Here is a 27,136-nt window from a genome sequence, read left to right as displayed (position 1 = left end):
TTTTTATAACATGTTATCAGCAATTTGTGGTTGGTAATATTTAGATTGTCAGTGATGTATATGACAAGGGTTAAGACCCCTTGTGGTACAACAGCGTTTTTCTCAGTCATTTCTTTAACAAATGAAAGGGTCCTCGTAACCATTCTTTTGTCCTTTCTACCATGTTCCGTTTGTTGCTTCTTGGTCTTTTATTTGGTACTTTGGCTATTAAAACAATGGCCTTTGGTAATGTTGCAATTACCATTTCTAAAAAAAATGAGCAGGTTCATCAGGCAGGGTTAGTTTTACAAAAAAAATTCCATTCCTTCAGGACCTTGCAGATGTTTGACCTAACTAATTGACAGTAATCTGTTTTGCCCTTTCAAACAATGATGGTTTTAATCTAGGTAAAATATTTCAGAATATCTGAAGTTTGGCAGACAAATCATTTAAGATTAAATTTAAGTTACCAAAGACTGTGAAAACCATGTTGTATAGATGCTTCAGTGTCACTTTTCTAATGTTTTGTAAATTTAAATGATCTTTAGTTAATTTAATCATAATTTGTACAAAGCTTAGGTGTTGCATAGCTTTAAATTTACTTTCAAATATGAAAACTAAAATATTGACTAAAGTTTCTTCCACTTTAATATTTCAGACTAATTTGCAATATTTGTTAGTTTATGTAAATTTAATAGGTAGTCCACTTTTACATCTTTTCAATGCATTTTGCATGCACCTATGTAACAAGTTACAAATAGGTGTAAATTTTACCAAGTATTTATTTTCAAAGTAAAAAAATTTCAGATGTTTAAACATTGCATCAATAGTAGTAAACAATTTCCAGCATAATTTCAGGATAAGGTATATAAAGTAGTTTTTTAAAATTGTTTTATTTAATAAGTTTTACATATAGTATTTATAATACATCTAATATTTATTACTGTTTCAGGTTGTGGGACAGATGCTCCTAGATGAACAGAAGATCCAAAAGGCCAAGACAACTCCAGAGACAATCACCTGTAAAAGAAAAATAAACATTAAACAGGGACACTACTTTTATTATCACCAATGCCTACTAATAAGCCCAAAAAATCCTAACAGCCTATCTTTCAAGATAGGCTCAGCAAGGCCTATCCCTTCCTCTGCATTTAGTGCAGAGCTTGTTCCCTGAATGGGTGCATTACATCCACAACTTTAGTGCCATCAACACATTGTACATATGCTTTACTGAAAGCACTGTACAATGCATGCCAGGCACTAAAGTTTTAGATGCATCCACCCATTCAGCAAACAAGCCCTGTGAGAATTAACAATGTAACCATTGTTAAGGGTCCCTAAACCTATGCAAATCTAGTCCATCTAGTAGATGGGTAGTAGAGCAAAGCTCTGAAAAAGCCAAGCCAGGGAAATCTGCAAGACTGCCTGGTCCCCTTTTATGAAATGGGGTAGGATCAGTACAAACTGCATCATCCCCTGTGGGTTGTAACAGTAGGACATGGTTACACACCTATAAATGGACTAGATAAGAGAATAAAGATTACGTCTTTGATATAGCTAAAACATCAAATTCAAACTCACCCACTTTTGTAGAGTAAAGGAGACTCACTCCAAGCCAGTCCATGCATCATAATCACTCCTGAAAAATATTTCAACAAATTAATCAGATTTAAAGCCAATCTTGCTTTACTTTTCAAATTAGCATTCAGTAGTTTACAAATTCAGATGGAAAAAATTTCTTTAAGGAATTTACCTTTCCTACATATTCTAGTAGCAGTAGTAAAGATCTAATTTAGCAATATAAATATATGGCATCAATTTGCCAGGTTTCAGTAAATGTCATTTGAGAAACTATCCACAACTGCACTTCAATGGCAATTTATATTTATCTTTAGCCAATGCTATATTGTTTAAGTTATTACTATTTTTTTACTTTTATGCAAATCTATTCAGATTAACCTTTACTGAAATTAACTCTTCCAACTGACAGAGGAACTTCTGGACTTTCCAAACCATTCTGGAAAACTATATAAATTTAATACCAAGCTAAAGTAAACAATATTTTTTTTACTTTCAAGGGAAAAATACCATCACTTAGAACAAAACGTTTCCTGCCATTAACTTTGACTCATTATTACCCTTAAGTGTTATACATTTATAGATTAAAGCTTATTTAACAAACATTTAATGTTCACTAAACAAGATTTATATTTCATTAAAATTATTAATAAAACACCCTCAACTATGCTGTTTAAGATCTAATGCCCACATTACAATTTTTACAATTTCAATACATTCCTGAAAGGACTAAACTTGCAGATATGGTACCCACTAGCCTAAGCCTAGACTTCCATACCCTAATATTTAATAGGTTTTAGCAATTAACTTCTACCCTCTAATTCCAATGTACACAACACTACTTACTGTAGATCTGCAAGTATTTTCCTGCAGCTCTTTGTTGCCAGGACCTTCCACAACCTGTCATGTGAACAGTAATTATTACTAAAAAGTTATTTGCATAGCGATGTTATTTTGTTCATACCTGTACCACCAGTTTAACAGTTGCCGTTTTAAATGCCACACTAAGTATCTTGTTGTCCCATCTTTATTACAAACAGCTATAGTCATTTCAAGTCAACATCCTATACAAATTTTATTTTCCAACAACTTATGAACATTTTTCTGGAACATTGCAAGCAAACTTTAATTTAACAACCATGTATAACATTTGAATAAAAGCAATACAAAATACATATTACAAATTATTATTCTTTTGCAGAGAATAATGCACCCCCCCCCCCCTTCCTCCCAACTGTTCAGTGTCAAAAGGGAGGGGGGGGGTGTCCATTTACTGTACCACTTACATTTTAGTGTGGGCTTCATCCACTATTCTGATGTTAGCTGGAACATTTGTGCCAGCTGCTGGTTTGAAAGGGAGGCATACCATGTGCCAATTCAGGAAGCTTTCCACGTTCCTCACTGCATGTCAGCTCAGGACCTCACTACCATGTTGGGAGGCAGTTGAAGACTAACCAATCAACATCCCAGGCTGGAGAGCAGTGCCAGCTCGGGGAGAATTTACCACCTGCAAAAAATTTAATACTCTTAACAATCTACAACATCTATCTCATCTTTACCTAGCCCCCAAACCTTACATTTGTCAGCATTAAACTGCATCTGGTAGTCTTAACCATTTCAAAACTATATAGGGCATCTGTATTTTTTATTTACCAATTCTGCAACTATTGCTGTCTAAACCATAATCTTCCGAATAACCGAGGTCCAAGGGGAGCTTTTAGGCACTACTTACAACACTTCTCCCAACTTTACCCCATTTATACTAATTTCCTTTGGTATAGCCATGACCTAATCAACTTCAGTCGGCATTCCCAATGATCCGAGCCCCTATCAATTTTGCGCCACTATCAAAATCTCTGCTGAAGTCAAGGTACACAAAATCACAAACCTTATCACCATTTCCTCAACTATGCAACCTAATCCATGAACATTTAGTAATAAAACTATGCGATTCATGTATCTAGTCATGTTTCTCAAAAAGAGTAGAGAAATGGCACTTGCAATGTTAGATTCTAGTAACTTTCCTCACAATAGACTAAGCTAATTGGTCACTAACTTAAGCGTTAAACTCAAACTTTTCTTTTAAAACTTGCTATATTAGGAACTTTCCACGACCGGCCTTTACCCGACATAATTAAATAGGGTAAAAACGGTATATTAAATGCAGTCAAACTACGGTAAATTCAATATGATAAACTTGCATTCTTTAAGCATGGGCTACATAGTAAGTGAACTAAACTAAATGTTAAGCACCCTGGCAAACCACTTTGTCCGGCTATAATTTTTAGATTAGATTAAAGGAACACCCTCCCTGGTAACGGCTGAACTAGTTAACCAAATACAAATATTTAGGTAAAATACTTTCATAAAACCCGTCTACTTCCCCCACCAGTAGAGTTGTTCAGCTAAAGGCATAATGTAATGTTCCACTTTAGTAAATAAAGACTTCAAAAAACACTACCCTATCTGTGTACTTACCGGTTACCTGACATTCTACGCTTAAAATAACCCATCTATTCCCCATAATTGTTCGATATAACTTACCTCTCGCCCGCTGGTCGAGTACACAGCAGTGTATATATCCTCCTCCATCACTCACCGCGTGGATACTATTTCACTCTGGCCGCAAATTGCCTCAAATCACCTACGTTGTCCATAAACATATATAGAAGAGGAACTGACCGTAACACCCGTATAGCGATCATCATATAACGTGGGAACATTAGTAGTACTGCTGTCAAAACATAGATGGCGACAGGACAAACGGTAATTCCTATGGACTCTCCTAGTTATGCGTAGGGAATTGAGCTTCAGTTGTTTGGTCCCGCCCCTCAGCTCTATTCACCTAGTTGTACTCACCTAATTTGTGCTTGCAGGGGTTGAACTTTGGTTCTTTGGTCCCGACTCTCAACCGTCAATCAACAGGTGTACAGGTTCCTGAGCCTATTGGGCTCTATCACATCTACATTTGAAATTGTGTATGGAGTCAGCCTCCACCACATCACTGCTTAATACATTCCATTTGTTAACTACTCTGACACTGAAAAAAATTCTTTCTAATATATCTGTGGCTCATTTGGGTACTAAGTTCCCCTTGTTCGTGTTCCACCCGTGTTAAAGAGCTGTCTTTGTAACTATCAAAATGCATATATCTTTGCTTTCACTTCAGTTATATTTATGACAAGGGATTTAAAATTTGCCTATATTTCTGCTTCTCTGATGACATATATATATATATATATATATATATATATATATATATATATATATATATATATATATATATATATATATATATATATATATATATATATATATATATATATATATATATATATATATATATAAATTGTTGCAAGTCGAGCAACAAATATTTTACATTGAACAACAAATGGGATTGGAAAAGCAGTATTGCCACCTCTGCTATACAGAAAAAAATAGACCCCAGACACACCCTGTGGGTAGTAATGGACCCCCATACCGACACTATGAGGGGTAGTGGACCCCATAATAACAGTATGAGCTGTAGTGGACACTATACAAACACTATGGGCGGTATTGGACACTATGCAAACACTATGGGCGATAGTTGACTTCATAGCGACCCTGTGGGCGGTAGTGGACCCCCTGCCGACCCTGTGGTCGGCAGTGGACCCCCTACCATTCCAACCCTGTGGGCGGTAGTGGACCCCTACCGACCCTGTGGACGGTAGTGGACGCCCTACCGACCCTGTGGGCGGTAGTGGACCCCCTACCGACCCTGTAGACCCCATATGGACCCTGTGGACGGTAGTGGACCCCCTACCGACTCTGTGGGTGGCAGTGGACCCCCCTACCAACCCTGTGGGCGGCAGTGGACCCCCTACCGACCCTGTGGGCGGTAGTGGACCCCTACCGACCCTTGGACGGTAGTGGACGCCCTACCGACCCTGTGGGCGGTCGTGGACCCCATACCGACCCTGTGGGTGGCAGTGGACCCCATACCGACCCTGTGGGCGGGTGTGAACCCCCCTACCGACCCTGTTGGCGGCAGTTGACCCCCTACCAACCCTGTGGGCGGTAGTGGACCCCCTACCGACCCTGTGGACGGCAGTGGACCCTATATACTAATCCTGTGGGTGATACTGGACCCTATACTCATCCTGTGGGCGGCAATGGACGCCATACACATCCAGTGGGTGTTATTGGACCCCATACTTATTCTGTGGGTGGTTGAAGCCCCATACCCATCCTGTGGGTGATAGTGGACGCCATACTCATCCTGTGGATGGTATTAAACCCCATACCCATCCTGTAGGTGGTTGTGAGCCCCATACCCATCCTGTGGGTGGTAGTGGACGCCATACACATCCAGTGGATGGTATTGGACCCCATACCCTTCCTATGGGTGGAAGTGATCCCCATACCCTTCCTGTGGGTGGAAGTGATCCCCATACCCATCCTGTGGGTGGAAGTGATCCCCATACCCATCCTGTGGGTGGATGTGATCGCTATACCCATCCTGCAGGTGGTATTGGACCCCTTACCCACCTAACAGGTGGTATTGGACCCTATACCCATCCAATATTTGGTATAGTAGACACCATACCATGCTGTTTGCAGTAGTTTACCCCATAAACATTCCAACGTAACATCGTTTTCTGTTACCGTTCCTACAAAACATTCTTTAAATATTTTTAAAGCACCAACTATGGTATAAAATATTGATTGGTGAAGCACTGTTATTCTATGTAATAATTTATAGTGCTTATTATAATTTACTAAGAACAACTAATATTTCTCAAAACAAAACTACGAGCCTTCAATAGGATATAGCTGATCTGTAATATTATAATAGCATGGACAATAGAAGGTAAATTTCACAACCCATGTGGGACCTGAAAACTACAATTTTCATTATAATTGAACCAATCACGACTATTCTGCTATCTACGTTGATGGACGGGTACTGTGAGACGTAAATTGGTACGTGAGGAAGAGTTTGGGCCTTGGTAAAAAAGGTAACTGGGAATATATCACTTATGTACTAAATCACATTCAACATATTGACTTTAAGCATTAAGTCATATATGCGCTGTCTTGTGTGAGAACGGGTTGAACAATGCTCTCTTCTGCCATGTGAGGGATTCTAATCATCCCATTGATTGGTCTTCCTCCAAAATAATCTTTCCTGCCTCTACTCTACACAGACGCCGTCTTGTAGAATCGGCTCTTATACACAAAGTACCAAACATGAACTTGAGTCCTGGCTTTGTTGCTGTGGACTCTTCCCTTTCACAGTATATACTCAAATGCTCTAATCTTTCTAACAAACGTGACTTAACATAAGCTTACCCCTTCCATTTCTCTTTCCTTTTCTTTCTCTCTTCTCCCTTTTTCTGTGCATTGTCTTCTCCTACGCTCCCTTGCTATCCTCTTCTTATTCCTATTTCTTCCCCTTCGGTGGTTATAATAGGAGCTGCCTCGTATGGGCCAATAGGCCTTCTGCAGTTCTCATTATTACTACTATCCCCTACACCTTACTTTCCTCCTCAGCTCTCTCTTGCCTATTTATTGCCTGTCCTCGTCACAATCGACTTGAGAATGGTCCAGGACGGACCGAAGCGTCGTCGTCCCTTCAACTTCTAGTGTGTGGTCTGGTCAACATACTTCAGCCACGTTATTGTGACTCATCGCCTGCATAATAAATTCTTTGTTCCCAACAATGCTAAACCATACCCGCCCCACATGTACATGCTGCTTTTATGAAAGACTATTTATCACTTATTTTTAATTGAAATGCAGTCAATATTGGGTTTAAAAAGATTGATGCTTTTAAGATTCAATAACCAGTAAACTGCTCATAGTCTACAATAATAATAAATGGCATTTGCTTTAGTGGCATTTGCATTAGTGGCTTTAGTGGCATTTGCTAAATGGCATTTAGGGCAGCATCTTGGGACCTCTTCTTTTTCTTATATACATTAATGATCTGCCTAATGTCTCTAACATTCTGAAACCTATTTTGTTTGCTGATGATACTACCCTCATCTACTCCAACCCCAACCCACATACACTAAATGGTGTTGTTAATAATGAACTAAAAAAAGTCCACTTATGGATGTCAACCAACAAACTAACACTTAACATAGAAAAGACCTACTACATCCTATTTGGAAGCAAATCTACAAATGCAATTCAGCTTCAGATTGACAATGTAAACATTAGCAATAAAAATGATGGAAAGTTTCTTGGCATATTCCTAGACAAGAGACTCAACTTCAGTACCCACATACAACACATAACTAAGAAAGTCTCTAAAACAGTTGGTATACTCTCCAAAATCAGATATTATGTCCCTAACTCTGCTCTCATCTCTCTATATTATGCACTAATCTATCCCTATCTCAACTATGGTATCTATGCATGGGGTTCAACCACTGCAAACCACCTCAAGTCCATCATCACCCAGCAAAAATCTGCTATCAGAATAATATCAAATTCTGCTTTCAGACAACACACAGCCCCCTTGTTTAACTCCCTAAACATGCTAAACATAATCTCACTCCACAAATTCTCTTGTGTCAACTACATTTACAAAACCCTGTTCTTAAATGCAAATCCTTGTCTGAAACTCTTCTTGGACAGATGTAATAGGACTCATTATCACCACACCAGAAATAAATATCTCTTTGATATCCCCAGTTAAACTTAATCTGTGTAAACACTCAATGCAAATAAAGGGACCCAGTTTATGGAACTCACTCCCTACTGAATTGAAAAGCTGTCCAACTTTTACATCATTCAAAATCAATACTAAAAAGTACCTAATTTCATCTTCATAGTTTTTCACTTTTTGCCTTAAAATTGCACTGTATCAATTGCTACCCAATCTCCCAACCTTTATGTTCCCAATTTGAGCATCTTTACCATTGTGATCATTGCTGTTTTCTTATATGTGCTGCCAATCTGTTGTATGGTGTTTATAAATCTTGTTTATCTGTATCTTTTGCTACCCAGTCTCCCAATCTTTATGTACCCAATCTGAACATCTTTACCATTGTGATCATTGCTGTCTTATACGTGCTGTCAATCTGCTGTATGGTGTCTATTAACCTTGTTTAAATTACTAATCAAGCTGTCAATGTAATTAATCAGAGCTTTAATATAACAATGTGCTTTAATATACCTACTTATCTCTCTCATCTCATTTTTCTCTTGTAATGTATCTTTATCATTTATCAATTCTGATTGAAATTACCTACTTAAAATTATCTGCTAGATTAAGGACCTGCCCGAAACGCTGTGCGTACTAGTGGCTTTACAAGAATGTAAATACTGTACTATCCAATGTATTCTCACAAACCCAATGTACCTTCTTGTATATATATAAATAAAATAAATAAAATAAAATAAAATAAAAATAATAAAGTATCAACTTAAGAATATACAATTAAACACAGTTCAGCAGTGAAAATACTAGTTTAAGGAAAAGTGACATCTATATTTGGAAAAAAAATCTGCTGGTTATGTTGTGAAAGCCACATTTTATGCAGGCAAGGATTCAATAACAAACAAATATCTTGCACAATATTGTATTTAGAAAGATGGACGTTTACAGCTGATCACAGAGTCACCTCGCCTGACTTGGGGTCTATCATAAGAACATTGCAATGTGTGAGGAAACTGACAATTTGCCTATATTAGTTTACAATATACATATATATTTACATAATTATACATGCCTCATCCGAGTCTCATATCTCAACAAGCAAGTCTTCATGCACAAGTCTCACTGCTGGATCACAAACCACCAGGAGATACTTTGATGGAGATGAGTGGACCCACATCCTAATATATTTATAATTTTTATTATTAAACCTTTCATATGATTACCAACTAATTTCTATGGCTAATTTGTACCTGGATAAGATAATCTATTAGGGTGTTAAAAATAAATTAATAATGAAGTTTGGAATATAATTAAGAGCAGGCATGTCAAACTGAGGGTCCCCAGAGGGGCCATATGGGTCACATTTGTCTTGTCATGAGAGTCACACATGACAACTAATTGAAGTCATTGAATACAAATTATTGCAGCATGTTTTTTATTACTTACAAACGTACAATGTGCATACAAATAGTTTAGCGGCCAGCCACATTCATGAATGCAAAGTAATGAAGTACAGTAGTTTAATTTTTTTTTTTTTTTTAAACAGCAACATAGACTTCTCTGCAACAGCAACAAATACATTGTACAAAAATTACAATAGTCCAAAATTAACATTTATTTATGACTATTCAATCATTGTTAGCATTTAGCCCTGAGGCTTGGCACCTTTTCAATGATAATTTTTTGCTGTCTGGCTGAAATGTCTGTGCAGTTCCCACTTTCATCGGAAATGACAAGTGTTGATCAGTTAGCCTTGTTCTCCGAGAAGTTTTAGTTGATTTCATGAAGGAAAATAACTGTTTACACACACAGGTGTGTGTCTAAACATTGCCATAATCCTTGTGGCAAACTTTCTGAAGTTTTTAAACTTTTCAGGAAGGTATGTGCGGGCCTCAGGTGTGCTTGGAAAGGGCCGCATGTTTGACATGCCTGATTTGGAGGATTATCCTTTATGGGTAATGGCTAAGGTATGAATGATGAGCTTGACTTACATTTCTATGATGAAGTTTTTACATAATCGAGTGATACGAATTGAATTATCAAGATGAAATAATTAACTAAAAGGAGCAAATTAAAAAAAATGTGGGAGAACATAGAGAGGAAGATAATTATTGAAAATGTTGGTGAGGTCAACATGCATAGGAATACGAAATTTGTAATCTATGAGCAAAATGAAATTCAGCTACCGAATTGGGGACAAGGCCAGTACAGTATTATCATCAGCCTGGAACAACACAAGATCTATGTCATAACCATCAAAGATAATTACAAGGTTAGAGCCCATATACATATGATACCTTGAGGTTACCTTGAGGTGCTTTCGGGGCTTAGCATCCCCGCGGCCCGGTCGTCGACGAGGCCTCCTGGTTGCTGGACTGATCAACTAGGCTGTTGGACGCAGCTGCTTGCAACCTGACATATGAGTCACAGCCTGGTTGATCAGGTATCCTTTGGAGGTGCTTATCCAGTTCTCTCGAACACTGTGAGGGGTGAGAACTGGATCCTCACTGATCCTGCTTATTATCATAATGTTTCAGATATAGCGGCCTCAAACTTGCTGCCTCGTTTATTCTTCAACTAATATTGTTGAACATTTTATTGATAAGAGTTGGTCAATATTATCATCTTAACAATTTTACTTCTACAGTACTCAACAATTCATGTTCTAGCTGAATGTGTTGAAAAATTCATCCCCCCCTGCCCTTGCAAGCTTTACACAGAAATTGCATACTTTTCCTATCTTTAATAAATGATATTCATCATACATCACATTGTATGATGAACAATATAGTTCATCATATAAGTTCAGAACAGAACAAGTTCCAGTTCCTTTACACTGGAACTTGGTGGGTACAGGATAATTATTAGAAGTATAGGTATTACAGTTTAGACACTTTATACTGTAAATTTTTAAATTAAAATAAATACAATGAATCGATTGAATTAATTGATTAGGTAACGTTAGCTGTGAATCTGGCATGTTCATCACATGATCTTTAGTTCAGCCATATAGCTAGCTGCATTCAATACCAGCTTTTAATCCCACAATTTGGTAGCTAAATAAAAAAAACTGTTGAATGTTGGCTTATAGAATATCTGGACAGAAGCAATGACATAAGGGAAGTGTACAAAAATGACAAGGGAGGTGTATGCAATATTAAATGTGCACACAATGACAAGGTATGTGCATAATGTATATAAAGGTGTACACAATGTATTTGAAGGTAACCCATTCAGCACCAAATGTTCCATTTTCTGCCATGTATTGGCAAAAACCCTATTGTATTGACCGGGCCGTGGGGACACTAAAGCCCTGAAATCATCTCAAGATAACCTCAAGATGAGATAACCCTTGCCAATACATCTCTGAGCTCGAGGCAGCTTAACTTCACAACAGATGGAACACAAAATCCCACAACACATCACTAAACCTTAAATACATTTAGGGTAATGGTAGGTCTTATGGTTTAAGGCCAATTGATGACCAGGATCATTTAGGTCACACTCTTTTTAGTTTTTAACCTGCTAGTACTGAAAAGGCTGATCTGTTGGTACAACTCTCAACATGTGAGAGACATTCTCAACATTCCTAAACCTCTCTATAGATGACTCTCGGACCATCAATGACATCCCAAAATACTTTTTTTTTTCATTCAGTTACTTTTGTTTTTTCCATCTGCCTACATGCTTACTGCAGATTTATAACATGTTACAAATATTTATCAAAGATTTAAATGAAAACTGAAGAAAAATATGCATGTAATAAATAGTTCTATAAAAATATGGCTTATATACTTCTTTGCTGTTACACTAGAATTAACATTTATTTTGCAACCTGTGCAGGGTATGTTGTTTAGGGGCATGGTTCTCAACTGATGGTCCATGGACTACAGGTGTGTATACTCTATGTACCAAGGGTGCTTTAGTGTGTACGTGTTTCAAGGCACCTGTGTGTATGTGTACTCACCTAGTTGTGCTTGTGGGGGTTGAGCTCTGGCTCTTTGGTCCCACCTCTCAACCGTCAATCAACAGGTGTACAGGTTACCGAGCTCTATCATATCTACACTTGAAACTGTGTATGGAGTCAGCCTCCACCACATCACTTCCTAATGCATTCCATTTGTCAACCACTCTGACACTAAAATGTTCTTTCTAATATATCTGTGGCTCATTTGGGCACTCGGTTTCCACCTGTGTCCCCTAGTGCGTGTGCCCCTTGTGTTAAATAACCTGTGTGTGTGAGCTACAAGCGTAGCTCACATGTGGTGTCCCGTCTTATAGTACTCTGTGTTATAAGATACTTTCCATTTTATCTTGATCATTTCCATCTTGTATTATTTTTAATAACATGGTTAGGTTAGTGTACAAATATATACTATACGATACTGTATTAACGAAAGGGAAAATACATTACAGTACTGTACATATATGGGTGCTAATACCAGTACAGTACAGTACTACAACTTCATCAAAAAAGTTTATACATGTCTATCACTTCCTGCCTCTTTTTCTTAGTTATTCTGTTCACATGTTCACACTGTTCTTTTCTTAATTCTACTCTTTCACTTGCATCTGTTACAAACTCTTCAAAATTATCAGCATCATTATCAGTGTCAGCCATGCTTCTCAAAGTAGCCCAGCCTATTTTAAGAGGGTGGGCTACCCATAAAGTTGCAAGCAGCAAAATATTGGCAAGGGATTACCCTTCCCAACATTTGGGGTGGGGGATGGAAGGGGCATTAATGATAGGTGGGTTAATCAAGAGTGGAGAGAGAGCGAGGGAGTGTACCTTGTGGGGTACACTCCCTCGTGTACCCCATGAGGAAGTGTACAGAGGGATGGGGAGGATATTTATAAGTTTTCTGAGAGAGTAGATCTCGTTATAGTTTTTATGATTTTCATGTAAGCCATTTCATTGTCTAGTGGCTGCCCATCCACCTATTTAAATCTTTTTTTCTCCCACCAGCAACCCATTCATCCCGCTCGCCAGCGCTATAGTCCACCTGCCAGCCAGCAATCCATTTAGCCTACTTGCCGGCTTCCCACCCAATCCTCCTGCCTCCACACCAGCCAGCCCCACTGTGCCTGCTTACCAGCCAGCCAGCCAGCTCCCCTTCCTGTCAGCTACCAATGTCGTCAGTTCTTTTGCCTACCCCCTTCTGCCTGGTCCACCCTTCTCCCCCACCAGCCAGCCATCTCAACCCATCCTCTTGAATAGTACATCACATTTTGACAAGTTCCCTAAAGCCAAAAACTGATATACTTAAAATTAGAATGGCTCACAAAATTTAAATGATGCCCCATTTTCTATTAGTGGGACCTTGGTTAGGTTCAGGCAATTTAGTACATCAGTTTAGTGTTGTGAATGCTCAAGAGGATGGGCTGGCCATATAGCTTGCTCTACCCCTCCTGCCTGCCAGTTTATTCCACCCACCCAGTTTCCCTCCTGATTAATGACTAAAACATTACTGACATTGGAATAAACTGGAGAATACTGTATTAGTCTCATCAGAGCCATTGTAAACAATACCACCTCATGCATGCCTCTAGGCAGCTAACCCAGTAATAACTGGCCTACAGCATCCGCCCGTCAGCCAAAGACTGGGTAACCAACCAAGGGGGCATATTTGTTATAAACAACTTGGCAAACTATAGCCCAAATACAAGGGGTAAACGAGCGAGACATTGGTGAAAGCAGTATCATTGCTTGTACATTCTGAGGTTTCTCTAACCACTAGAGCAACCTTGGATCATTACACACTGGAAAGCAGATCAGTGGCTTGTGGACCAGCAGTTGAAAACCAATGATAAACGGTGACCCAAATTATGGTGAAGAAACAGAGAAACACAAATTTCTGTCCTCATTGAGGCCAGTATAGATGGTGTCACTCTGATAAATTCAGGTAAATGACCCTAAAAATATCTAGTTAGTACAGACCTGTAATACCAAATGTCTTGTGCACTTTTTATAGTAATTTATAATGTGAACATTTAGGGTAAAAATTTTCATTGTCCTCACTACACCACATTGCTCAAATTTGTCAACAGAGAAACACAAATCACAATTCCATGACATGCAGATATCTATTTTGGATTTCAAACAAGTCTCTCTCTGGGTAAAAGTCCAGTTTCCAAAACCACTCATGGAAGTTGTCACGTAAAAAAATGTTCCAAATATTTAGAAAATAAGCATGAATGACGAGAGTACAGTATCATATCACAAAGTTACAAAGACACTTTATCAAGGATCTTAATTAGCCAAAGTAATTAATATCCTTTTATTTGCACTAACACCAAAGCAAAACTGCCCATGTTTAAGGTTCAGCCGCAGCTGACTCTGGTCGCAGCTGTTCCGTCTGCATATCATCATAAGCGATAGTAAATATACTTTTCTTTTCAAGTAAGTGGTTCCTCTTGCGCCTTCCCCTTGCTGCTGCAACTGCCTCGAGATCAACGTCACTATCAAACAACTGTGAACTTTGACTTACCCCTAGGTTGATTTCACTGTCCATGATGGTGCGTAGTTCATCTTCACCTTCATGAGTCTTTAATGAGACTGGTATTGCAGGACTTCTTGATGGTCCTGTTGAATCGATAGGAATCTCTGATATGATGTGGCTCTGGGTCTCTGAACCTTCCCCAGCCTCCCGTGGTTCTATGACCTTCAAAGTTCCATCATCTAGCATGTTTTCTCTTGCTTGTGAACGATGGACTCTTCTGTCCCTGCCCTCTATCGTTCTGCTGGCCCCTTCTGTAGAGTCCAGAGTGTATTCTGACTCTTCAGCATCTCCTGATCTCCTTCCTCCATCTTTTGAGTCCTTTCCTCTGTCACCCTTTTTGTCATACCATTCCATGTAGCGTGCCTGTGAAGTGCTTCTATGTCTTCTGCTCCCATTTCTATCATCTTCATTATCATCTTCATACTCACTATTATAACTGCTCTTACCATCTGCGGCTGGTAAGGGATCGTCCAGTAGATCTTGATGGCCTAGAGACCCACGTCGGCTGACTGATCGCCTGGCTGCTTCGCGTTCTAACCCTGTCTCCAAGCTGGGGAGTGAGCCATGCCTCTCGAGGCTGGCTCGGCTGTCTGCTTGGGCGCCTCGACTCGTATCCAAGGTTGCTTGACTGTGGGAACGTCTCCCATCTAAAGCTGCTTGGCTGTTGGATCGTCTGCCCTCGAGATTGACTTGGCTGATGGACCGCCTTCCATCGATACTCCTGCTCTCTACACTGGAACTCCGGCGACCATCTGTTGCACTCATACTGTTGTGGCGGGAAAGAGTAGATTCTTTCCTCTGAGGATCCTCGTCCATTTTGGCTTTGGTGGTCTCGAAACGAAGAATTGAAGATTTTGTATGCTGGTACAGCGAGTTGGGAGGAGACCTCATTGAGCGTCGACTGATGCTGTCTTCGTGTACTGTAGGTTCCACTTCCACTTGAGAACTGTGTCTGGCCCTCTGTTGCTCTCTCCGTGATGATCGTGTTTCTTCTGCCTCTAGCAAGCTGTTTGTTTCTTCTTCTATTGGCGTTCTTATTCTCAGTCGAGGCACCGTGTGATCGCCTCGCCCCCCGCTCATGTCCTCTGTTTGTATTTGGACATCTGCTTGGGGAGGACTTCTGCTGTGCAGATATCTCACTGACCCGTGGGCGAATCCTCTCCCATCCTCGTATATTACCTCTCTGTCCGAGCGTGGTGTCACGCCGACCGACTGCCCCTCCACGTGGCGACCGCTGATATCCCCGCCCCCTGCGTCCTCGTGCATGAGTGCCCGTCTCTGCATCTCCTCCTGAGTTAACATTATCCCCCCCGGCTCTACGCCAGACCGCCTTATTGGGCGACCTTGACGGCCCGTGCTCCCGTCATCGCGGAGCACGACGCCGTGCGGGCTGGCGTTTAGTCGGAGGTACTCCACGTTTCCCTGGCGGGCAGGTGGAGGTGGATCACTTTCAACATTGACATTCTGTGCAGGAGGGCCACGCGGCTCCTCCATGCGAGTATTTCTTTGGTCATCCATGCGCATGGCTCTTGGGTCATCCATGTGCATAGCTCTTGGATCATCCATATGCATGGCTCTTGGGTCATCCATGCGCATGGCTCTTGGGTCATCCATGCGCATGACTCTTGGGTCATCCATGCGCATAGTTCTAGGGTCGTCCATACGCATAGCTCTAGGGTCATCCATACGCATGATTCTTGGGTCATCCATACGCATGGCCCTTGGATCATCCATACGCATATTACGTGGCGTATTATCAATATCTTCCATGATATAGTGATCACCTTCTCTTAGTGATTCTGCAATTCGAGGATTGCCTCGCTGGTCCCGTATAATAAATGTTCGTCTGGGATCTTGCGAGTTATAAGAGTTTCTGGAATCAACTCTCATAGCTCGACCCTGCTGCTGCAAACGAGATTCATCCAAATCCTCCAGAAGAATCATATCCCTAGGACCACGGCGGCCCATCACAATCCGGTCATCCAAGGCAGCTCCTTCACCACCACCACCGAATTGCCAGTACCTCTGACGTTCATCGCCACTCCAGGCAAGACGTCCACCAGCTCGTTTGGGGCGACTAACTCCAAAATAGGTGAGCCCATCAGTGCAGCAAGTGGGTAAGTAATCCCACCAAGTTCTTTCTTCTTCGTAACCACGATAATTTCCTCGCTCGTCAACTCTGATGTAAGATACGTGCTCGGAATCTGCATTCTCATCTCCAACTGACTTCATCTTTTTTCTGTGAAGAAAAATATTTATTTCAAATATTATAATGGAGTGCAAAGCAATTAATTTATTCGATTACAACAGGATTCTTGTCCTAAATAGGCCTATCCTTAAAGTAGTTATGTACAGTATTCTCAGTTACAGTAATGTGCTGAAAATAATTAAACATTTTTAATTGACCTCATAGTGCACACTGAAATGTTTGGTAGGCCTTAGTACAGGCACTGTTAAATTTTACAGGTGCTGATAAAGAAATCTGATGTAGAATATATAAACTAGAATATGCTTGAACACTTTCATGTAAAATTGAACATATCCTCAGAAGCAAAACTACAATTCAATATATACAACAGTTTGTCTTTCTGTATATAAAAAAAAAACTATTTACACGGCATGACATTTACACAAATGGCTATTAAAACTGTGAATGTACACAGTGAACTACACATTCTAACTCACCTCTGCCTGTAGAAAGGACAGATGGGCCAGAAGCAGCAGACGATGATGATGATGATGATGGCTAGCAAGACGCACAGCACCACCACCCATGCCAGATATGCCTGACGCTGACCCTCCAGCACAGCCAAGTCCACAGTCTGATGTAAAACATTAAAAAGGTGGGAAATGTTTGAGACAAACCAACAATCTTCATGCTGTATACAAAAAACATATATAAATCTTTAAATCTACAAGATGTATAGGATGTAACTATACATGTCTGGTTGTGGAAAGTGCACCTGGTGGCCTCTTCTGAAAGTTGTACTGTATAACAACATTTATAACCACAATTTATTTAAAATAGCATTTAGAAAATGCATTATCATAGCATTTACATATAACATAATTTGATGAGAATTTGTATATCTGACATGTTATTATGGCAGAGTTGCAGTACGTGTCCTGATGTTAATTAGGAAGTGACCCAAGACATTATATGCTGACATTTTTGCAAAAGATAAACTAATGAGCTAAAAATTACTTTATAAGCAACTCAGCAGTACCTCTCATGAAAATCCAAAAATATGAGATAAGTCCAATATCTAAGAATGATACCCTATTTTTGGATGCTATTTGTAAGAATACAAACAATACAAATTAAGTACATATACACAAATTTAAATTATACTCTAAATTTGAATTTCAAATGGACAAATTATATCAAAAGCAGGCAGTTAGATGCCTTCAATACACAATGTAGATCTTACCTCTTTCTTATCCTCGGTTTGGGGTACAGCTCTGGTGCTGTTGAGCTGGTTAAAAATCTTCTCAATGTCCACAACTGTGTTGACATCATTTCTCACTAGTGCTGTTACCACACTCCTGATAGTCATTGTGGGGGAATATGGCAAGGTAGGCGAGGGCAGGGCAGGATGGGGGAAGGGTAGGTGAAGGGCAGGGCAGGATGGGGAAGTGTAGATGAAGGCAGGGCAGGATGGAGGAAGGGTAGGTGAAGGGCAGGGCAGGGCAGGATGGGGGAAGGGTAGGTGAAGGGCAGGGCAGGATGGGGGAAGGGTAGGTGAAGGGCAGGGCAGGATGGAGGAAGGGTAGGTGAAGGCAGGGCAGGGCAGGATGAGGGAAGGGTAGGTGAAGGCAGGGCAGGGCAGGATTGGGGAAGGGTAGGTGAAGGCAGGGCAGGGCAGGATGAGGGAAGGGTAGGTGAAGGCAGGGCAGGGCAGGATTGGGAAGGGTAGATGAAGGTAGGGCAGGATGAGGGAAGGGTAGGTGAAGGCAGGGCAGGATGGGGGAAGGGTAGATGAAGGCAGGGCAGGGCAGGATGGAGGAAGGGTAGGTGAAGGGCAGGGCAGGGCAGGATGGGGAAAGGGTAGGTGAAGGGCAGGGCAGGATGGGGGAAGGGTAGGTGAAGGGCAGGGCAGGATGGGGGAAGGGTAGGTGAAGGGCAGGGCAGGATGGAGGAAGGGTAGGTGAAGGGCAGGGCAGGATGGGGAAGGGTAGGTGAAGGCAGGGCAGGGCAGGATGGGGGAAGGGTAGGTGAAGGGCAGGAAAGGTGTAGGTAAATACAGGGGGAGAGGAAGGCAAGTCAAATCATTAATGTACATTGTTGCTAATTTACTTCAAGTTCTATTCTTCAAAAAGTTGCTGTTATTTAATTAAATGAAAAATAAGTTCATAAACTATTTTTATTTGTCTAAAGGCACATAATGTCTCAATGTAATATATCAATGTTTCATATATCAGGATTTTTTTGTTTAAAACGTTAGCATTTTTTAATACATAAGCTTGTTCTGGATACTTTTGCCAAAGTCAATTTGACACACTCACACAGTTTAGCCATCCTTTAGCTTCAAAAGTTGTGGCTAATGCTTTAGAATATCAGCTTTGATCATTTAGATTGTTAGCCTTCATCATTTTAAATGTTTTTTTTTGATAATTCAGAATGTTAACTTTTGGCTATAACAGTAATCAAAACAAGCCTAAGGAGCCCAATACTTGTGGCATGAACACGGTGGAAGACAGTGCGGAGATGACAGCCATTACAGGACATGACCTCTGGTGTGGGGGGTGGGGTGGAATATCACTTGAAGAAAATCACACACATCTATGGTTATTAGGTTGAAGTTGCAGAAAAGTTTCAAACTATCGCATAGTGAACACAAAAAACTCCAACTTAATACATATACTGTACTGTACAGGCACGCCAGAAACCAGCTCTATTCTCTGATAACTTTGGGGAGGATTGCAAAGGTCTGCTAAATGTTTACATTCACAGCTTCAAGACTTAATGAGTCGATATTTGATTGCATTTATTAACAATTGCATATTGTATAAGACCATTTAATAATTAGACTTAAAACTGGAATATATAAAAAAAAATCTTCAAATGTTCAATATTTTGATGCAATAAAATTAACCCAGAGGCTCATAAGGTTGAATACATTTAAATCAATGTATTTTTTAGTAACAGTAGGTGCAAAATTGTTACTGAATACTGTATGTACTCCTACTCTGTATAAAATACCTGCATCTCAATAGAATATATTTGGCCTATGAAGTGCAGAATGGCCACCACAAGAGCTTACTGACCAACCAACAAGTGTACGTCTTGCTGCATAGTTAGTCCTGCATAGTCTTGGACTAAAAAAAAAAAAAAACTCTGTGTATATATATATACACCATGAAACTGGGTAGACCTCAGTGTATATGACTTAAGATACAGTAGATGGACAACTTCTCTGAAAAAATATATCAAAAGGTGGTAAGTGTAACACATTCATGCACAGGTGCTAACACACACTGACAGTCTTTCATCTGGGTCTCCTCGTGTATATAAGAGGATGCTTTCATTGTCATCAACACCAATTCAGTGAATATTTACTAGAATCTGTTGCTTGAACATTCTTTAAGATGGTGAAGGGGTACACATGTGACAGAAGAATACTGAGGGCTCCACCCGGTGCAGTGACTGCCATGGCCTGCGAGTCAACGCTGCCGCTAGACAAATATTACCTACTACTTTTAATTTTTCTTCTTCTGGAATTTCACTACATGCTGGAGTTGAAAGCACTTATAGAAAACCAAGTTGTCTCATGGATCTGTAATCTTTACGAGATACTGTACGTACGAAGATTAACAATTATCTAGTCATATGGTTTAACGGTAATTCTATTAAAAAAAAGTTAAATTTTATCGCTGCTGCATGTGTGTGATTAGCAGTTTTAAATAATTCTACATATACTGTACTGTGGTATCACATACCTAAACCTCTAATCACCCAATGAATTACATCAAGATATTATGTCTTTCAAAATCTCAAGTATTTTGTATTTTGTTAGCTGCCATCCATATCTTTATTATTTGTTTTTGATAAATCCTATTATTGCATATTATTTATTATTCTCCCAAAATTTATCATCTTTTAAGTCTGAAACTCCCACAAGCATTACACATCATTATTTTATACAATGTGCATAATTAGAATTTAACTGCTCAAAAAAAAGCATAAATTCTTATTTTAGATTTAATTCTTTTTTTTTAATATTCCAGCAAGCACAGACAAGCTTAAAGTACACCTTGGCCACGTCCCTCGTGTTTATAACACTTGTAAAACTAAACATCTATAGCTAACACATTAAAAGTTTACTACTGAGCATTTAAAACTATTTAGAAGTCGTTACCTTCCTAAAGGCAGACAGTTACTAATATATATGCCAAGACTTTATTTAGCTTGGTGTTGGGTTTTAGGCCTATCAACCATGGGAGGGTTATTTAGGCAACCACAAAAGCTTACTGACTAACTGGTAAGTATACTTTATCCCTGAACATAGTTCAGGACAAAAGTAAACTATCTTTGTATATACACAGAGAAGCCGAGTACACCTCTTAGTGTATCTAGTCCTTGTGTACATGAAGACTTTAATCTGCATTGAATATAAGCATGACAGCAAGGCAGGAAGCTTAATCATTATTTAAATGTATGCAAGTTTTAGAGAATCTACAATAACTATGCAGTATTTCAACTTGGAAGCCAAATAATATTTCTATCTACTTTAAACCTTCAATTAATAACATTAGTTTAAAACTAATGCCATGAATAGCAGCGCTATATTATTATAATGGAGAATATGTCAACTGTGTTCGGATGAATTGGTGAGGTGGAACGATATTACAACAATTTTTTACAGAGGGTGTAGTAATGAGTACATCAAAAGACAGGACATGTAACTTTACAAATAAATAAAAAATCGCAAGCTGGAAGTATTTCACACTCATTGTTTACGAAGCACAAATATACAGCGTAATGATGTGAGCGGCAATTATATCACACGGACTTGGGGGTGATATGGCACACGTCATGTTCGCCCTTTCTCCACCTCTTACTTATTAGGGTCAGGGAACCTGCTGTTGTCATTGGTGCTGTAGTCCTCAATCTTCATGATCTCCGTCTCCCCTCCGGTGATTGTGGTCAGCATGCTTTCTATATCAATCTGGAAGTATATGACATGTTCTTTTTCTTCCTCTAGTAATACGTCAAAACTTAAATCTCTTAACTAATTTTATAATATTGTAATATTTTTCTAGGGTAATAGAATCTTGTGCTGGTTCTGGGGACCTATGTCCCCATGGCCAGGTCCCTAACCAGGCTGCAGGCTGCCTGGTTGGTGGTCTGGTCAATCATACTTTCTTATTTTATGTAGTATTTCTGTAGCCAGATAACTTTTGGCTGTCAATATTGTATATAGTTTTAAGAAGTTTATTTAAGCTTTTTATCTATATTCAACAACAAATTCAATGGGCTGTTGAAAATTTCTTTGCATACATCTATAATACAGTATACCAATTCTTTGTTCCCCAAAACCTGTTCTATCAGAGGCAGATTCTTTTCTAAGATTCTTTTAACCTATTTTTATATTTCTAAGACTTGTCATCTAGCACTTACTTTATTAAAGCGAACTTCAATTGGAGGCTTGGGATATATGAAGGAGATGAAGCGCTCCACGTGCTCCTCACGGAAGATATGAACTGGCACACTATTAGTCAGCTGGGGAACTCCTGTTAGGGTCAGAACAGCAGTTTAAGTAGGAAGAACAGTCTAAGAAAGGCAAATACCAGTCCAAGGAGGCAGAAGACTAGTGTAAAAATAGCACATCAGCCTAAATGGACCTTATAAGTATAGCTGATAAGATCTGTGGTTATACTTTGACAAGTTAATGCAAATCAAAAAACCTTAAGGATGTGCCAAAAGGCAGATTAGTTGAGTGTACTTAGATTCTTGGAATGATGATGATTATACAGTAATGTACTTTGATAACATGTATGGTAAGTGATTAGGCAAGAGTGGGAAGTAGCTGGTTTCTTTCTCATGTGGATAAAAAGAGTAGAGAAGGGCTTTTGCTTATTTATACAGTATATCGATTCATTTTCAACTCGCAGTCATAGATTACGGGTTCTATTCCTGGGCAGGATTGAAATGGTTGTTCATGTTTCCTTTCATCTAATGCATTGTTCACCTAGCATTTTATAGGTACCTTGGAGTTAGGCAACTGTTGTGGGGTTGCATCCTGGGGTCAGTAGTTTAATCTTGAGGGGAACTCGATACAAGTTTAAAGTATGCAAACAAGCCTGAATGGTCCCCAGGACTATATACAACTATATACAAAGTTTAAAGTATATATATATACACAGCTTCCTGTCTGACAAAATTAATTAAATTATTCCTGTTGTCAGGGATAGGAAGCATGTACTACACATAGGCTTATTGAGGTCCCCCCCCTAGGGGGGGGGGGACCTCATACAAAAGTACATATTTCCCCAGGATGCAACCTACAACAGTTGCCCAACTCCTGGATAAGAATTTTATTTCTAGGTGAATATAGGAATCATGTGAAAGGAAATGTGCCCAATGATATCTGTCCTGTCCGGGGATTGAAGCCACATTCCTCGATTGTGAGCCGAGGACATAGACCACTTCCTTCACACAAGGCATTTCATAATTTATGCATTATTCTACCTTTACTGTGTTCAGTATGCATAAACCTGACTAGTTAATGACCCAATATGACTTACCAAGGTCATATGCTGTGACACTGAACTTGATAATTCCCTCCTCATCATCATATGCTCGCTTTTTCCTTTTTCCAAGTTTAGCTATCTGTTAAAGAAGAAAAAAATGAAACATGAATACCTGTTTAAACATAAATGTACTTATTAGTTTAAATACGTCAAATGCATTCATATACTACTTTCAAAACTACTTTCTATACTGTACATACATAAATATATTTCAAAACTAAATCCCTTGTTTTCATATTAACTTTATCATTACAAAATTGTCATTTGTCCAGCAGCAAATCAGCTGAAGTTTTATAACTGGCATAAGAGACCTACCACATAGATCATCCTATTCCTAGCACAGAGGACCTAGCATACTGGTATCTTTGGACAACATTAGGCATCTTATTCCTAGCATAGAGGACCTACCACACTGGGTATCTCAGGACATGGAGAAGAAAGGGAATTTTAATACATTATTTTTCTTCATCACTGGTGATGAGATACATCATCATATGTAACTACACCACATTTATTGGTGTGTTCACCTTGATATCTACCCTACACCACATTACCTGAGGATATGCCAGCTGTTGGGTCACAGTTATTTCTCCTGTCTGACCATCAACTCTGAAGTTACGATTGAAAATGCTGGAGTCCATAATGTAGCGAACCTTGTTGTTGGGCTCGTCCGCATCGTCATCGACAGCCTGGAAGCAGCAAGACATATTATATATATATAAAAAAAATGATATACTGTATGTTAGTTTACTTCTTGTGTAGTATTAAATGTTACCTAAATAAATTACTGTATTTAGTTAATACAGTATAGTTTTTAAGGTTAATGGCCAAAATGCTATGCATAATGGCTTCATATAATAAATTAAAGTTTCTACTAAATAACAATCTTAATATATTCCTTTGCATAGCCTATGAATAAATAATGATTACTGTATTATCATTATTGTTAAATTAATTATTTCAGGGCCTGGCATTATTAACTAAGTTATGGTTTGAACCATAGCACACCACCAAACAATCACTCTCACTCCAAGTCAAGATTATATGATTTGGCATCACAATATACTGTATGTATGTATGCTACTGTATGTAGAGGGGCTGGTCCCAAACCTGCACACAGAAATAACATCACATGAGACCAGAAGACATGGCAGGATGTGCAGAATACCCCCGTTGAAAAACAGAGGTGCAACTGGTACTCTGAGAGAGAACTCTATCAACATCAGAGGTCCGAGATTGTTCAACACGCTTCCACTACACATAAGGGGCATAACTGGCCGACCCCTCACAGTGTTCAAGAGAGAACTGGATAAGCACCTCCAAAGGATACCTGATCAACCAGGCTGTGACTCGTACGTCAGGCTGCGAGCAGCCGCGTCCAACAGCCTGGTTGATCAGTCCGGCAACCAGGAGGCCTGGTCGACGACCGGGCCGCGGGGACGCTAAGCCCCGGAAGCACCTCAAGGTAACCTCAAGGTATGCCACAATCATTATACCTAATATAATCCATTATCATTCTCTGCAAAATGGTCTGATATAAATCCATATTATGACCCAAAACTTACACAAGGAATAAATTAAACATTTATAGCAAAATAATTAAATTTCTTGTATACTTAATTGTAAGAAGTTTTGCATAGTTTTGGCTAATTTTAAGGACTAGTAGTCACCACAGCTCACCTCACAATGAAGACCATATACCTACTGCAAGGCCTAACTTGACTTAATTTTGTTTAGTACCCCATGGGGTTGTGTTACCACATTAAACTTATTTTTAAGTTAACTAAATTTATTCAGTTATGCCTGAAACATTTTGCATATTAGTGGCTCTATGTTAATATATATAACTTCTGTACCTACTACTAATTAACCATTTTAACATGTTCATATATGGTATATATATTTTATAAACAAAACTTAATAATAATAAAAATACAAATTATTATTACAGTATTACTCTCCTCAATTATTATTATACAATACTACTGTCATCATACTACTCACCTCAACCTGCAATGGTGCCTTGAGGCCAGTCTGATCTGGCTTCATGACTCCTTTGTAAATGGGTTTGAGAAATCTGGGAGTCTTGTCATTGACATCTATCAATTGAAGAATCACCCTTGCTATGGCTTTATTGCCCAAGCCATTATTGTCTGCGGCTTCCACTGTTAGATGGATCTCTGAAATGAGAAAGTGATTTAGTTATCAAACTGAAACGTGTGTACAGGATACTTTTGTGGAACTTCATCGGTGCTGCTCTATGTTTCTATGCTCTGTTCTGTGCTATGCTATGCTGTGCTCTGTGCTATGCTGTCTTATGCTCTGTTCTGTGCTATGCTATGCTCTGTTCTGTGCTATGCTATGCTCTGTTATGTGCTATGCTGTGCTGTGCTATGCTGTGCTATGCTCTGTTCTGTGCTATGCTATGCTGTGCTATGCTCTGTTCTGTGCTATGCTATGCTCTGTTATGTGCTATGCTGTGCTGTGCTATGCTCTGTTCTGTGCTATGCTATGCTCTGTTCTGTGCTATGCTGTTCTGTGCTATGCTGTTCTGTGCTATGCTATGCTGTGCTATGCTCTGTTTAGTGTAAATAGACTAAATTAGACTAAATCTGTAGGCTATTAGACTATAGGTAGGCATTAGATACCTACCAACAAAAGTACATAATAAGAAAAAGATATTTCCTTGTGGGAAGTAGGAAAATTAAAGTACAGGTACTTCTAAAGGGCTACATCTATATAGACGTACATGCAATCAATCACTAAGCTAAACCTTCACTAATGTAGTTTACTGTGGAAAAGTGGCTGTGCTCTTTAAGTACTGTATATATATGCCATAACCAAAACAAAACACACACACACACGTACCTGGATTCAGCTCTCGATCAAAATCTTGGGTGTTAGTGGCACACGAGATTAGGCCGGTCAATTCGTCCAACTGGAGCTTATCCGCCAGCTTACCACTCAGCTGTGTGTACCTGATGGCACCAAAATCTCCGTTGTCTGCATCCGTTGCTCTGACCTGCAAGTTGTGTTAAGCTTGTAAGATTACATGGTTTTGAATTTTCAACTGCAAGAGTTAAAGCCTAAGGAATTTCATTGTTTTTCAATTGTATTAATATTATACATAAACTGTACTGTAATTCAATAAATTTCTCACTGGAACTTTATATATATAAAGTTTATATATAAACTTTATGAATTTGCTAAATGTTTTATGAGAGAAATGTTTACAAATTCATAAAAATGCTAAATACAACATTTAACATTCATAGTTAAATGTATAAATTGTACATGCTAATGGCTCAAAAATAGGTGAAAAATGTTTCATACCCCCCCCCTCTCCAGTATATACAAATATATAAACTATTATTATCAAGTTATAATATTTTTTGGCTAAAGGAATAGCTCCAAGACTTCCACCAGCAAGATTAACAATCTTCTCACCCTGACAATGGAAGTGCCAGCAGTAATGTTCTCATAGATCTGTGCCTGGTACACTTGCTTGTTGAACACAGGCACGTTGTCATTCAGGTCCAGCACATTGATCCTCACCTGCGTGCTGCTCGATGCCTGCCCTGATCCAGACACTTGCCGAGCATATACCTAGTATAATTCAATGAGGAATTGGATGGTGTTAAAGAATGGTTATCAGCTGGCATATAATGAATTA

General features: G+C 39.2%; 2 protein-coding genes and 1 long non-coding RNA gene across 8 annotated transcripts in view; 1 reads left to right on the top strand and 2 right to left on the bottom strand.

Annotated features, from left to right (window-relative positions):
- Positions 1-1,030, top strand: part of LOC123771691 (solute carrier family 35 member F6) — a 28,183-nt gene extending 27,153 nt beyond the window's left edge. For both annotated transcript variants that reach the window (XM_069313358.1, XM_045764338.2), the window contains exon 12: positions 932-1,030. The gene's annotated coding sequence lies outside the window, so the exon portion shown is untranslated. The remainder of the gene's footprint in view (positions 1-931) is intronic.
- Positions 857-4,237, bottom strand: LOC138356899 (uncharacterized). Its single transcript, XR_011224699.1, has 5 exons — positions 4,102-4,237; positions 2,844-3,064; positions 2,404-2,457; positions 1,561-1,618; positions 857-999 (listed from the first exon to the last, which is right to left on the bottom strand). It is a non-coding gene; the product is annotated as an uncharacterized lncRNA (long non-coding RNA).
- A 4,880-nt stretch (positions 4,238-9,117) lies between these two features.
- Positions 9,118-27,136, bottom strand: part of LOC123771692 (cadherin-86C) — a 129,566-nt gene continuing 111,547 nt past the window's right edge. For 4 of the 5 annotated variants that reach the window (XM_069313353.1, XM_069313354.1, XM_069313356.1 and 1 more), the window contains 10 exons: positions 26,911-27,069; positions 26,332-26,485; positions 25,468-25,643; positions 24,018-24,152; positions 23,458-23,542; positions 22,331-22,443; positions 21,772-21,878; positions 18,141-18,255; positions 17,395-17,531; positions 9,118-16,948 (listed from right to left, as the gene is read on the bottom strand). In XM_069313353.1, the coding sequence (XP_069169454.1) occupies positions 14,524-16,948; positions 17,395-17,531; positions 18,141-18,255; positions 21,772-21,878; positions 22,331-22,443; positions 23,458-23,542; positions 24,018-24,152; positions 25,468-25,643; positions 26,332-26,485; positions 26,911-27,069 (3,606 nt within the window). In that variant the 3' untranslated portion in view covers positions 9,118-14,523. The remainder of the gene's footprint in view (positions 16,949-17,394; positions 17,532-18,140; positions 18,256-21,771; positions 21,879-22,330; positions 22,444-23,457; positions 23,543-24,017; positions 24,153-25,467; positions 25,644-26,331; positions 26,486-26,910; positions 27,070-27,136) is intronic. The other variant, XM_069313355.1, reaches the window with a different exon arrangement.

This window comes from Procambarus clarkii, chromosome 75, assembly GCF_040958095.1.
Source record: "Procambarus clarkii isolate CNS0578487 chromosome 75, FALCON_Pclarkii_2.0, whole genome shotgun sequence".
NCBI classification, from domain to species: domain Eukaryota; kingdom Metazoa; phylum Arthropoda; class Malacostraca; order Decapoda; family Cambaridae; genus Procambarus; species Procambarus clarkii.
This window is presented reverse-complemented; position numbering and strand designations above follow the sequence as displayed.